At 43.0% G+C, this 15,583-nt stretch overlaps 1 protein-coding gene across 1 annotated transcript; it reads right to left on the bottom strand.

The window, feature by feature from the left end:
* Positions 1 to 2,371: 2,371 nt before the first annotated feature.
* slc39a7 (solute carrier family 39 member 7) lies at positions 2,372 to 15,248 on the bottom strand. Its single transcript, XM_060915403.1, has 8 exons — positions 15,101 to 15,248; positions 11,690 to 12,219; positions 10,220 to 10,388; positions 8,514 to 8,582; positions 8,303 to 8,425; positions 7,550 to 7,660; positions 6,926 to 7,122; positions 2,372 to 4,873 (listed from the first exon to the last, which is right to left on the bottom strand). Exons 2-8 carry the CDS (start codon positions 12,212 to 12,214, stop codon positions 4,619 to 4,621), a joined length of 1,449 nt encoding a protein of 482 aa, XP_060771386.1. The 5' UTR covers positions 12,215 to 12,219; positions 15,101 to 15,248; the 3' UTR covers positions 2,372 to 4,618.
* Positions 15,249 to 15,583: the final 335 nt, after the last annotated feature.

Consider the following 15,583-nt stretch of genomic DNA (forward strand, 5'->3'; position numbering starts at 1 on the left):
GCAACAGGATTGTTTATAATAATAACAGTCCAAAGACATGCAGGTTAGGTTAACTGGTGACTCTAAATTGACCGTAGGTGTGAATGTGAGTGTGAATGGTTGTCTGTGTCTATGTGTCAGCCCTGTGATGACCTGGCGACTTGTCCAGGGTGTACCCCGCCTTTCACCCGTAGTCAGCTGGGATAGGCTCCAGCTTGCCTGCGACCCTGTAGGACAGGATAAGCGGCTACAGATAATGGATGGAATAATAATAGTTTATTAGCATAATCCAAAACAAAATTTGGCTCTTACAATGCTCAACTATATGATAATCAAAGACACACATTTTATAAAAATAGGCTGAGGATATGAAAAATTCTAAACAAAAAGAATAAAGGGAAAGAATATATAATTATATACATGTATAACTAAAAAAATCTAAGAATAATGATAAACAGCATGCAAAAAAAAAAGATAATTAATTCCAAGTATATATAAACAGCATGAAATGATAAGCATTTGTTGTGATGACCTGGCGACTTGTCCAGGGTGTACCCCGCCTTTCGCCTGTAGTCAGCTGGGATAGGCTCCAGCTTGCCTGCGACCCTGTAGAACAGGATGAAGCGGCTAGAGATAATGAGATGAGATGAGAAGCCTTTGTGGCGGCACGGTGGTGTAGTGGTTAGCGCTGTCGCCTCACAGCAAGAAGGTCCGGGTTCGAGCCCTGTGGCTGGCGAGGGCCTTTCTGTGCGGAGTTTGCATGTTCTCCCAGTGTCCACGTGGGTTTCCTCCGGGTGCTCCGGTTTCCCCCACAGTCCAAAGACATGCAGGTTAGGTTAACTGGTGACTCTAAATTGACCGTAGGTGTGAATGTGAGTGTGAATGGTTGTCTGTGTCTATGTGTCAGCCCTGTGATGACCTGGCGACTTGTCCAGGGTGTACCCCGCCTTTCGCCCGTAGTCAGCTGGGATAGGCTCCAGCTCGCCTGCGACCCTGTAGAACAGGATGAAGCGGCTAGAGATAATGAGATGAGATGAGAAGCCTTTGTGGCGGCATGGTGGTGTAGTGGTTAGCGCTGTCGCCTCACAGCAAGAAGGTCCGGGTTCGAGCCCTGTGGCTGGCGAGGGCCTTTCTGTGCGGAGTTTGCATGTTCTCCCAGTGTCCACGTGGGTTTCCTCCGGGTGCTCCGGTTTCCCCCACAGTCCAAAGACATGCAGGTTAGGTTAACTGGTGACTCTAAATTGACCGTAGGTGTGAATGTGAGTGTGAATGGTTGTCTGTGTCTATGTGTCAGCCCTGTGATGACCTGGCGACTTGTCCAGGGTGTACCCCGCCTTTCGCCCGTAGTCAGCTGGGATAGGCTCCAGCTTGCCTGTGACCCTGTAGAACAGGATAAAGCGGCTAGAGATAATGAGATGACGTACGCGAGGGAAAGCACTGACAGGAGGAGGATGGAAGCAGAGTTCGTGTTATCGTGGTAAACTGTTCATTTATATCTTCAAGATGGAGCCAAACTTTACAAAAACATCTATATACCTTGAAAACTTATTATAGAGCTGCTTTGAGCTGCTAGAATTACAATAAAATTGTTTTATAAGGTTTTTCTGATGGACATAACTTGTGAAGTCACCATGTTGTTTGGTCCCAAAGATCCAAACACTGTCTGTTGAAAGTCAATGCTTTTGGGATTTTTTCCCTTATAAAAAGGAGTTTAAAGAGATTAAGCGCAAGTAACTGCTGAAACTTTTGTTCCTGATTTTGTCGAGGGTTTGGTTTACCTGACCGCTTGCTCTCCAGTATGGCATTGCGATGTGGTATCCAGGCACGTGACCTCTAGCTGCAAAGAGTCTATTACACGTTGCAACCTCACCTCATGTATATTCATGTTACATTCTTTCTGTTACTGCAAAAGTACTTTAATAAAACAGCACCCCCTGTCTGTGAATGCATGGGACCTTTAAGTACATCTCTTTCTACAAGACACGTGCATCACATGGGTCAGCCTGCGAGCCCTGAAAATGATCAGCCTCTTCTCACCCAGGCTTGTCCTGTTCAGTGTGCTGGAGTCAGAACCACACCCAACATGCAGCTCCATGTCCTACCCTGAAAGTCTCAGGAGGAGCTTTTACCCACAGTCCTTTCGGATCATCGCCTCCTATAACTAACATATGGCAGTCCTACCATTCTATTTTCTGCATTTCTTTATTCATTTCTCTGTTTTATTATAGTCTTTTATTTTCTAGATACTTAAAGTCACAGTGTGAACCATGCACTCTCCCACTTCCTGTTTATCCTGTGTGTGTGAGACAAATGGAACCTTTCCATCTTGAATCTAAAGCCCAAACAGAAACTGGTCAATAGATTTATATATAAAAATCACAGAACACCAAGATGAATGTTATCTTCATCCACTTTATATAGCAATTAAAAAAAAAATATTCAGGGAATGACTCAGAGACATCTGTGACAGAAATTAACAACACTCATACACAAAACTAAAAAAAAAGATATAGAAAAAAAACAAAGTACATGTAGGCATGTGCCGATCATCAAGTCAAAGATGTCTATTGCAACATTTTTTTTTTTTAAAAAGCAGCATGATATTGTTATCGCGGACACTTTGAGTAAGCTCACCAACATAACCTGCTCGCTCAGTTAGCTGAAGTACAGTCTCTATAAGTAGTGCATTTAAATCCAGTATTGTGACCGTTATCATCATGACGGAATGAAAACTCCGCCCCGCAAACAGAACAAGAAGGGTGTCAATATTTACATGCCCACAATAAAAACATAGCGCGTGTTGACTATCGTTATACATTTTAGAATCGATTCTCGGCACATGCGCCAAAACACAAAAGGCTCTTCAGTAACCGCAAAGAACTTTTACAAAAGGACGACGTGGCAAGGACATCAAGCTGGCGTAAAAAAAATAAAAATAAAAAATGACTTCCTGCGAGCATCACGAAAGCAGTCCAGCTCTAAACGTGGGGAAAAAATGAAAAGATACAGTATAATGCTGGACTTTCTCAAGTCAAAGTGCTGATGTAGGCTTCGTGGTTTCTACAGCGTCATGATAAAACCCAGCACTACGTCACCACTCATTAAGGCTTACTGCATCTGCTGGCTCGAACCTCACACACACACACAAATATTCCAGAAAAATTGACAATGGTGGATGTACTAAATATCCATATTAGAGAGCTAGATGGATCATTCCTAGTCTAAAGGAAGAGAACGGTATTCCTTTTCAGAGAAAGGAAGGGGGGGGACCCACAGACTCCCGAAAACTACCCTCGCCGGCCACTTTAATAAGAACTTGTTGATTCTAAGATTCCTGTTCTTGGCTGCAGGAGTGGAACCCAATATGCTCTCCTGCTGTTGCATGCTGAGATGCTTTTCTGCTTACCACATTTGTAAAGAGTGACTCTATGAGTTACTATAGCCTTCCTGGCCAAAACGCTCGAACCACCTTGAATCTGTCCATTTTCCTCTGACCTCTCTTATCAACAAGGCGTTTGCTTCCACCCACAGAACTGTCGCTCGCTCACTTAAGTGTTTTTTTTTTGTTTTCTGCACCATTCTGTGTAAACTCGAGAGACTGCTGTGCGTGTGTGAAAACCCCAGGAGATCAGCAACTTCTTAAATACTCAAACCAGCAGTTCACCTAGCACCAAGTGAAAGTCACACTTTGAGATCACAATTTTTCCCGTTCTGATGTTTGAACATTGTGCACATTAACTGAAGCTCTTGATTTGTATCTGCAGGATTTGATGCATCGTGCTGCTAATTACAGAACTGCATCATGGATTTATGGGCGTTTCTAAAAATTTGGCCGGCGAGTGTGTGTTCAGAATCGCATCGCCCTGCCGCACTACACACATTACAGGTGGGGATGATGGATAAGCGTGTCAGGTGATAAGGAGGATGGAGATTAGTGCTACTTGACGTTCATATATTCGTTTGTTTCCCTTAGTCTGTATTAACGCACTTGTCTGGGCTAATTAGCTTATTGTACGGAATTACTCCGAGGCCGAAAGAGCTTCTTTGCAATCAAAACGCGGGATAGGGCAACAGACTTTGTCTAGGGTCCTAACTAAATATCTAATGCATCATTTTCAAGATAAAAAAATCAGAAGTAGAAAAAAAAACCAAAAAGCTGCTGCTTTTGGAAAACAGTGTCAATCAAAGCAAAACACTTACAAGGGTCCAGCAGTGCACACTTTGTCGCCTATCGAGGGCACTAATATGGATATTTATGGTTCATACGAGCCAGCAAGACTTCCCACTTTTCAGAAAGCAGCACAGAACATCACGGTGTCAAAACACATTATTTTTAAATTTAAATTGTACGTTATTTGGACATAATTAAAAAAAAACAAAAAACAAGCGTGTTTGTTCTCAGCTGAAAGTAAAACCGGTCCTTGCTTGGGGGTGGGGGTGGACACGTTACTCTGTCCAGTGCTTTTGGTCCATCTGGAACATGTAAGGGCTCGGACTTTAGATCTTTTAGTGCACTTCTCTTACAAAAGCCTCCAATTCTCACTGGCTCGCTCACACACTCCTCTGTAATCATCATTTACACATCATTTTCTGTTGATCTTCCCGAGTCTCAAAAGAATTCAGTCTCTCCCTGTGCGTCTCACTCGTACTCGGCGATGATCACCATCATGCCGACACCCAACAGCATGGCTGCCACCTCCATCACCGACTGGCCCACGCTCGAGCGGCCGCTCAGCAGCTCCGGCAGCACCGTCACCGTGGCAATATAAACGAAGCCGCCAGCTGTGAAAGGGAGGATCCAGGCGGTGGCGGCCGCACCCACTCCCTCAGCCAATAGGGAGCAGGCGGTGCCAGCTAACGCTCCGATGGCAGTGAGGAGCTGGAGACACATGGCCTAAGATCAAATATAATACAAGAGGTCACATGACAATTGAATTTTACCACATCATGGTTTATAGAGGTGCAGACGGTGGTCAAAAAGTCAGAAGTGTGTATATAATTTTGGAATTATGTAATTTGTTTCCTGTGGGCGTGGCCTGTGTGGGCTTCTAATTAAGCTTTTGGACCAAGTATGCACTTGTTAAATTTTGTGTCTCAAAAAAAGTTAAATAGAAAAATAAGCAGAATTTAAAAATAGTAGAAATTTGTTTAAAAAAAACAACATTAATTTACTACTCAAATAAAAATGAAGTTTATTACACAATTTAAAAAAAACAAACAAATAAATAAAAAAAGCAGTCTGTAATAAAGTTCCAATTAAGCTTTTGTACCAAGTATGCAACTGTTTACTAATTTCTGTCTCAATGTGTCTACTCTGGTTAAAAATATTAAATCAGTAAACAGAATTAAAATGGTAAAAACTTGTTTTTTTTTTGTTTGTTTTTTAAATCATGTTACTTTAATACTGTAATACATTTTTTAAAGGACCCATGGCATGGTGGTTTGTTGATATTTTAAACGGGCTCGTGGAGGTTTCCGGATGTTCTATCCGCAGCCTTTCCCGAAATGAACCCTCGGCACGTAGATATAGCCTCCTGGGAGAAAGCCCCATTTCAGCGCTTTTCCCAGTGCGTCGTTTTGCTAATGAGAAGCAGGAGGCGGGGAAGGGTAGAGGGTGGGGGCGGGTCTTATCATTAATATTCATGACATGTAAACGTGTTACCTCTGATTGGCTAACAGCACTGTGACGCTACCTCCAGTGGGTCAGAACAAGCGGATGTGGGTGTCTTACTATGGCGAGAGAGAAGGAACAAACCGCGAAGGGAAAAATACCGCGCGCTGACGTCATTAAGGTGCGACGCGAGGAAATAAAATAAATTCAACAAATGTTTGGGTTTTTACTGAACAAACAAACAAATAAAATGAATAAGTGACTTAAAAAAAAAGAATGTGGGTGTCTTTGTAAAAACTGTTTTGATTGGCTATTATAACAGAGCATGCTGCATGCTCTTTAGTTTTGTAGCGCAGATTACCTGGCTAACTGCAGGAAGCGGTTAGCTGCACAGCTAATGTAGCCATTGCAAGGCTAACATGGCACCGATTTTAAAACACGGCAAAACGACCAGTTATACACTTACTTGTTCGGTGTTTGTGGCTGATGCGGCAGGGATGCTTGGTACGGACCCAGGCTTCAGTGACAGTTGATGTGCAAAACCTGCCCTGTACTGTCCCAAGTTGTGGAAACATTCTTCTTAGGTAGACTCGACGGCGTATTATTGGAGTAAATAAAATTAAGCCACTGCATCTTCAGGGGCTCTCCCGTCGGCAGTAAAAACAGACTCCTTTCTGTGTTGTCACATCCATGTACAGCGTAATTTCCATGTTTCGCTCACTTAGGTGATGCCATGTTGTTGTGTCCTCTATGGTCTCCTCACTACAACTGGGTAGGCAATTCATACAGTGGGTGGGAATCCAGAGGGGGGGCGTGGGGATCATCTCCCTTGCTGACGTAGTAAAGGGAAGAGCTTATCAACGCGCCGTTTTAACGCGCCATTCTCAAATGTTGGGCATAGTTTGGTTTACACATTATGAAATTTCTAGCCACTGGGGTGACTAAGAAGGTCAGAGGAACTCATTTTAACGTTAAAAAACCTCAGAAAGTGAAAATTTCATGCCATGGGACCTTTAAAAACTTAAATTAAAAAAAAAAAAGTCTAAACAGGAAATGAAGTTGTCCAAAGATTTTTAGATTTTCTCAATAACTTGCATAAATTTATGAAAAATTATTTTTAAATAATAAGATTACGAGGCACAGCTCTGTTTTTTTGTAAAGGGGGGGTTTAACATACTTCCATTTGAAAGGAATCAGTCTAAATATCCTGCTTATTCTGCCTTATCCTGAATTCGGGTGAAACAGTATCACGCGCGCATGCACACACTTCACATGTCATCAGAGGATTTAAACCAGACTCTGTAGTTGACCACTCAGAACACTGAACTGACGCACCTTCCTCTTGGTGCATCCTGATTGGACGAGGATGGCGAAGTCTCCGATCTCGTGGGGCACCTCGTGCAGGAGGATGGTGATGGTGGTTACCACACCGACAGCAGGACCAACCAGGAAAGAGGCACCGATGGCCAGACCGTCCGTGAAGTTATGGGTGAAATCAGCAGCCAGGTTCAGATAACCAGAGACTTTAATATCTACAGAGAGAAAAAAGGGGAAGGAGAGACAGACGGACAGAGAGAAAGAGAAGGGGGGAGAGAGGGAAAGAGAAAGTGCAGAGAGAGAGAAAAAAAAAAAAAAACACACACATACAGAGACAGAGAGAGAATGATCCAAGTTCATAACCTGAAGAGGAGCATCATCATGAGGTCAAGATCATTCATTCCAAAAAACACATTAATGTCCTCAAAAGTCCACGAAACAAGTTAGTTCCTGTTCTCAAGGACACTGATATAAACCTGTGATGAATCAACACCTTCCCTTCCGACAAATCAGCCTCCAGAACTCAGCAGTGCTGTGCTGGAGTGGTAAACTACTCGGTCGGCTCGCTCAAACTCAACACTGCTGGAGTGAAGTGACAAGATGAAGTAGTGAATCTTCAAGGCGCTCTCATGCGTTTCTTACCAGAGCTCTCCTCTTTCACTTTCTTCACCTTCTTGTCCTTTTTCTGATCCTTCTTCCCTCCTTCCTTCTCCTTCTCCTCCTCCCCGTCACTGTCTTTGCATTTCGGAGCAGCTGTGAAAATGCCAAATATAAAGTTCAGACATGTTCTGGAAACATCCGCACTGCTAAATGAAAATTACCGTATTTTCTGGACTATAGAGCGCACCTGTATATAAGCCGCATCCGCTCTATTTTAAAAAAAAAAAAAGATATACAAGCCGCACCGGGCTATAAGCCGCAGATATCTATGTTGAAAAATTAGATATTTACTGCATGTACAGAACGATTTTGTACTGTAAATGTACATGTATGTACCTGAACAGATTCTTTCCGAACAGTGCCTTTTAACACGGCAGCAACTTTGCTGATTAAAACGGAACAGAACCAAGAGAAAATAACCGGTATTTATTTACCTTCATTTCTCCTGTGTTTGAAACCACAAGTCACTTTAATCATCTTCGCTGGATTTGAAAATAATTACCAGTTAGTAATTTGTCGTGCGTGTTCTATCTGCTAAAGATCTGCTAATTCTTCTTTGCATTGATTTTTCGTCTCTCTTATTTTTGATTCTACTTCCGGTTAGAGCGCCCCTAGCGGTGGAAGAAAAATCCACAGAATAGCCGCACCTTTGTATAAGCCGCATGGTTCAAAACCTAGGAAAAAAGTAGCGGCTTATAGTCCAGAAAATACGGTATTTTCCTGGGGGAATCTTACCATGAGAGTGAGAGTGTGAGTGTCCTCCCTTTAGCAGACGCACAAACTTCTCCACCACCAGGAACGCCACGATGCCTCCAAGAACCCACAAACCCACAGACATCATATGATCATGCGCCACACCTGAAAACACAAACACATACACAGAGATGATCTCCTCCTCCGTCAGTGTTGTTTCTTTCGTAATTCCCTTATACTGGGGTCAACGTACCATGAGAATGACCATGTGACTCCTCGGATGCAGCTGATTGGCCCTCGGTTCCATGGTGAGAGTGAGGCGCTGGATTGGAGGGAAGATGGAGAACAATCAGAGTCAGACTCCTCTCACCAGTGGCTACTGTGTCAGGGTTTATGATTAGATTGTTATTTACTCAATACAGATTTAAATGCATTTCCCTTTTTATTATTATTATTATGGATCGGTGCATTGCTTTTCCCTTGCAGTCACACTTTCTTTTGTAACAGCTTAAAACATGAAAAATATTAACAATAAGAAATCCTTTATTTGGACCAGCTGTACTTTGTTTCTTGTCTGTATAAAGACACTCCAGGAAGTGACTGATTCTTTTCTATCATCTACAAACTGAAAAAATAAAATAAAATAGACGCCACTCAGAAGGCTGCATCAGAGAAACGATGCTTCTGGGTGCTTTAAGGGCAAGTTATTAATGTACTAGAACTAGGGCTGTAACGATACACCCAACTCACGATTCGATTCGTATCGCGATTTTTGACCCACGATTCGATACGCCCACGATTTTTTTTTTTAATGTTTTTTTAAAGTAGTAAATTTGACTTATTAACATTTACTTACTTACATTAACTATTTAATAACAAATAATTCAGACCACTGCAGAGAATGAGTAATATGTATGCAAAAATGAACAAATGTATATCCAAAGACTGTTTTATTTCTCAAAATAATACTGTTGAGCCGGAAGCTCTGTTTTCTTCGGTTCTGAAAAAGTCATTTTTCCAAATCGTGTAAATCCGTTAAGATTTTTTTTGGGGGGGGGGGGGGGGGGGGGCTCTCTCACTGTCTCACTCTCATAGGGCCAATGATTTTCTGTGATCGCGGAAAACAGATGGAAATTACGGAATTTTTATGGTGAAACATTGCTCGCGTGTCAAAATGTAACTGCCGCAGAAGGCTTCCGCCCAAGCAGACACGCCTTCAGTGTTGCCAGATATTGCTAACGTTTTCCACCCCAAAATATGTTCAAAACCAGCCAAAAAGCACCTAAACCCGCCCAATCTGGCAACACTGCATGCCTTTCCGGTCAAGTGATTGTGATTGGCTTGTGGCACACCTAGCCAGCCAATGAGCTGCTTGTTTACAGATTCGCTCCCCGCGTCGCAACCAGAATGGCGACCGCTTAAAAGAAACGAATGCTCTGCCAGTGGCGAGTGTGGACGTCGCGTGACTCGCAGAAGATTGTCGCAGGTCGGCGAAAAAACGACTTACTAATAGATATTAAAAAAAAAAGTAATTTAAGTAAGTTTAAAATGTAATTTAAATAAAAAAGTATTCATAAATTGAAGTTTGGAAGCGCCTCTGTTTTTGGGCTGAGGAGAAGTTTGAAAGGGTGTACCGCGATTCTGCCTTCTTGTATCGCGATACGGATCGTGGCTCTGCGTATCGCGATTTCAATTTTGATACGCATATCATTACAGCCCTAACTAGAACATGTACAGAGTGTATAAAGGACATGTTATGGTCACATGACCTAATGACGATCTGTACAGCGTCCCCTAAAACAACTGCTTATAATAAAAAAGAAACAATTAGTGGTTTGTCTTTTTAAAAAAAAAAAAAAAGGTGCAATTTTATGTCCAGAAATCTAATCCTGAACTAAAAAGAATAATTGTACCATGCCATAAAAACGTCTCGGCGTCACCCCCAGCGTGTGTACTCACCCAGCGCGTGAGGGATGAGGTGCAGGAAGGCGTCCCCCAGCAGCCCCCCCGAAGCAAAGCTCAGCAGAATCTTCAGCAGGTTCTGGTGCTGATCCGAGTTTGACTGCACCGGGATTAGGAAGAGGATGAGGAAGGGTGCAGCGCTGATCAGCAACGTCGCTCCCACTGACTATAAAACAAAAATAAGTGAATGACGATATTAAGCAGCAGTGTGTGTGTGTGTTTTTCCACATTTCCCGCTATGGACTCCTGTGATTCATGCAAATCACAAAACACATTCCAGCATTTAAACTGAAACAAAGCTATAAAATATCCAATATGCTCATTACTTCAAACCTGAAGCATTTAGACGTAAACATGATGGTGATTATATCCTGTATTTATCACCGTTTGTGCGTCGTTGTGCACACCAGGGTATTAAACCTGCACCTCTGCTGACCCCTGGTGGCTGATCTTCCTTACTCCAACATGGGGCCCTTTCACTTGGTACATTATTTTGTCTCAATACGCAACAAACACAGAGCATTAAATATCCTGCTGAGTTCTGGACTCGTATTGGTCAGAAGGCGTTCATTAATTCTGGAACAGCAGCTCTGACTGTAGTGCAGGTTGATATTAATACACTCGTTCTAATACGTCATCATTTCTATAGCAACAGTTCATACACAGGGACTCGTACAGCGGAGCTCCTGAGGAGTGTAAAATGTTGGATTATTTACTAACATTATTTTTTTTTTTAAAAAAAAGCAAATTAAAAATAAGCGCCGGATAAAAACCCATCTCTCTTATGGAAATAAAGTTTGTTATGGTCAAGTGTTTGAGATACGTTGCCTTGCACTTACAGTAAGGCTCCCCATGGTGGTACATGGATGTTCTCATTCTCATCTCATCATCTCTAGCCGCTTTATCCTGTTCTACAGGGTCGCAGGCGAGCTGGAGCCTATCCCAGCTGACTACGGGCGAAAGGCGGGGTACACCCTGGACAAGTCGCCAGGTCATCACAGGGCTGACACATAGACACAGACAACCATTCACACTCACATTCACACCTACGGTCAATTTAGAGTCACCAGTTAACCTAACCTGCATGTCTTTGGACTGTGGGGGAAACCGGAGCACCCGGAGGAAACCCACGCGGACACGGGGAGAACATGCAAACTCCGCACAGAAAGGCCCTCGCCGGCCCCGGGGCTCGAACCCAGGACCTTCTTGCTGTGAGGCGACAGCGCTAACCACTACACCACCGTGCTGCCTGTACATGGATGTTGTTCGTATGTATAGTAGTCGCACGGTCGCAAAAGCCATCAAAAATCAGCTCGATGCTTTAACACATGCTCTTAAGTATGGAGCTCTGGTCTGCGCACTTTGCACACAGGAAATTCACTAGTATTTAAAAGGAAGGAGTCTCCAGTGTCGAAATATAATACACTATAATGAACACTGATACTTACATTATGTTGCCATCATTACCTGCATCCATAACTCCATTGTGTCTCGGCTCTCAACCAGCGACTCGCGCTTCACACTTTCTTTGCCGGGGCTGTACACAGGGCTATGTCCGTGTCCGTGCTCATGTCCGTGGGCGTGTCCGTGCTCATGTCCGTGGGCGTGTCCGTGCTCGTGTCCGTGGGCGTGTCCGTGCTCGTGTCCGTGGGCATGTCCGTGCTCGTGTCCGTGCTCGTGTCCGTGGGCGTGTCCGTGCTCGTGTCCGTGGGCGTGTCCGTGCTCGTGTCCGTGGGCGTGTCCGTGCTCGTGTCCGTGCTCATATTCATGATCATGAGAGGGGTCATGGGGATGGCCATGCCCATTGTGAAGCTCCTCCTCCTCAGAAGGCAGATTTGCCTCTGCACTCCATTTGCTCGCCCCATGAAACATCTTCACATCACCATGGTGATGTCCGTGGTGATGGTGTCCATGGTGATGGTGTCCGTGGTCACATGACAGCGCCACTAAACCAAACACCAGCAGCAGCACAGACACACACAGGGCTCTCATCTCACCTGCAGGGAAATTAAAACACACTGTTTACTTTACAACCCTGATCAGGATGTACACGCACATACACCGAGTGTGACTAGTGCTGAGCTAACAGGGTGTGTAAATACTACTGTGTGTTTAAGTAAGCAAGATGTGGAACGATAAACCGACCACAAAGGTGGAGCACGAGACCTCCACTATACTGCAGTGTTAGTTTGTGGGGGAAAATCATGCACTGAATACGTTTATAAAAATCAACAGTAACAGCAGCACAGGGTATTGATCATCACTGAAGAGTCATCATGCACCTGCTTATCACCTGACCAATCAGGAAGCAGCTCACAAAGCAAGCCAGAACATTCAAGATGGAGGACAGATGGTGGAGGAGTGCCAGGAGGCAAAGCTGACATCAACAACTAGACAATTTAATCCCACATACAGGGTTTAAAAACCTTAATCGTTGATAGGGTGAGATTTCCTGAAAGGAAAGAGACATTTGTTGAACTTTATGGAAGGAGTCTCCAGCGTCAGCACTTTGTAAGCGTCGAGAACGAATAAAGAGAGGCTGTTCTGGGAACGACTGTTTATACCAGCAATAATGCAAGTGAGAACAGGAACTGATGTAGCTCACAGAGATTAAACGTGACTAATTATAAACGGATAATTGTATAAAGTGGGTCATTCTTAAACTTAAAATAAAAACTCATCACTGACAACGTGCTATGGTACAAGAGGAATAAAGCACCTCTAAAAGTGTAGGACCTGAAAGGTAATAATCTTTGGGATGGTAACAGTAGCTCTGCTTCATAACATCATTCCAGCACTGATTAATTCCCTATAACAGCACAGCACAGTGTTTAATTCCTTACTGAACACAAATACGTATTTGGGGTATATACAACCCCGATTCCAAAAAAGTTGGGACAAAGTGTAAATAAAAACGGAATGCAATAATTTACAAATCTCAAAAACAGATATTGTATTCACAATAGAACATAGACAACATATCAAATGTCGAAAGTGAGACATTTTGAAATTTCATGACAGCAACACATCTCAAAAAAGTTGGGACAGGGGCAATAAGAGGCTGGAAAAGTTAAAGGTACAAAAAAGGAACAGCTGGAGGACCAAATTGTAACTCATTAGGTCAATTGGCAATAGGTCATTAACATGACTGGGTATAAAAAGAGCATCTTGGAGTGGCAGCGGCTCTCAGAAGTAAAGATGGGAAGAGGATCAGCAATCCCCCTAATTCTGCGCCGACAAATAGTGGAGCAATATCAGAAAGGAGTTCGACAGTGTAAAATTGCAAAGAGTTTGAACATATCATCATCTACAGTGCATAATATCATCAAAAGATTCAGAGAATCTGGAAGAATCTCTGTGCGTAAGGGTCAAGGCCGGAAAACCATACTGGGTGCCCGTGATCTTCGGGCCCTTAGACGGCACTGCATCACATACAGGCATGCTTCTGTATTGGAAATCACAAAATGGGCTCAGGAATATTTCCAGAGAACATTATCTGTGAACACAATTCACCGTGCCATCCGCCGTTGCCAGCTAAAACTCTATAGTTCAAAGAAGAAGCCGTATCTAAACATGATCCAGAAGCGCAGACGTCTTGTCTGGGCCAAGGCTCATTTAAAATGGACTGTGGCAAAGTGGAAAACTGTTCTGTGGTCAGACGAATCAAAATTTGAAGTTCTTTATGGAAATCAGGGACGCCGTGTCATTCGGACTAAAGAGGAGAAGGACGGCCCGAGTTGTTATCAGCGCTCAGTTCAGAAGCCTGCATCTCTGATGGTATGGGGTTGCATTAGTGCGTGTGGCATGGGCAGCTTACACATCTGGAAAGACACCATCAATGCTGAAAGGTATATCCAGGTTCTAGAGCAACATATGCTCCCATCCAGATGACGTCTCTTTCAGGGAAGACCTTACATTTTCCAACATGACAACGCCAAACCACATACTGCATCAATTACAGCATCATGGCTGCGTAGAAGAAGGGTCCGGGTACTGAACTGGCCAGCCTGCAGTCCAGATCTTTCACCCATAGAAAACATTTGGCGCATCATAAAACGGAAGATACGACAAAAAAGACCTAAGACAGTTGAGCAACTAGAATCCTACATTAGACAAGAATGGGTTAACATTCCTATCCCTAAACTTGAGCAACTTGTCTCCTCAGTCCCCAGACGTTTACAGACTGTTGTAAAGAGAAAAGCGGATGTCTCACAGTGGTAAACATGGCCTTGTCCTAACTTGCTTGGAATCGGGGTTGTATTATCCTGATTCTAGTTACGAAGTGGCACATTTTATCACCCCGCAGTTCCTGCATTTAGATATGGTCCACTTTCATTATTTCAGACACTAAGAAGTGCTCTTAAATAGGGCACAGACCTGAAATACTGTCCATAGTGAAAAAAGGCAAATCATTTCAATCACAACACATCAAGTGTGGACATGAATCCCAAATAGCACCCTGCTGGATGTATAGTGCACTAGACTGGGTGATGCAGCTATTATTTAATGGCCTATGTAGGGCATTTAGTGCATGAAGTGGGCATCCATTCGGGATACAGCCTTTATAATAGAGAGCTTCTTAAAAATACGTGTATTCTGTTTACTTCATTCATTCATTCATTAACTAAGTCATGTATTTATTTCTTTTAGGCTCATCTACATTGCATTACAAGAGGAATGTGGCTCTAACAGGAAATATCTGTGAATAAGGATAATAAATGCATTAATACAGATATAATAAACACTGCGAATGTGTAAACAGTACAATACAGAAAACTAGCCGGCTAGTAAGCTAGCTACGTGTTGCATAATACAATAAATAAGCTTTATTTCTGTTTCTGCTCTATAATATAATGTAATATTATATTATATACTCACCGCGTGCACGTACCCTGCAAACCTATACTTCTGAATTATTATTATTTTTGTTTTAATATTTAAACTCTTATTTCCTTAAAAGCTGCAGATCATCTGATGCTGTCTCCTTCTCTAGCTCACCGACGTGGCGGTTAATCCAGCCCAAATCTCGCGAGAACTCGGACCACGAGAGTTCAGAGCGCTACAACATGGCGGCCATGTTTGAAAGCAGAGCTCAGAGAGAACTCTCTTTCCCCCTTCACATCAAAGCATGCTGAAATAATTAACTTTCTTGACCACACACGTTGGAACAAACAAAGTTAATGTTGTTTACCCATATTTTTCCCAAGAAAATGTTTTAATCTAAATCTGAGATTAATTTAAATGATCAGAGTTACTGTTTGATAGAGACATCTGTTTGGCGTATGTGAAACTAGTACAAGCTGTTCTGATTGCTGTTTGTTTGGATTTGTTAAATCCTTGAAATGTATCTTCGCTTGCACA

Source organism: Neoarius graeffei, chromosome 2 (genome assembly GCF_027579695.1).
Source record: "Neoarius graeffei isolate fNeoGra1 chromosome 2, fNeoGra1.pri, whole genome shotgun sequence".
In the NCBI taxonomy this organism is placed as follows: Eukaryota; Metazoa; Chordata; class Actinopteri; order Siluriformes; family Ariidae; genus Neoarius; species Neoarius graeffei.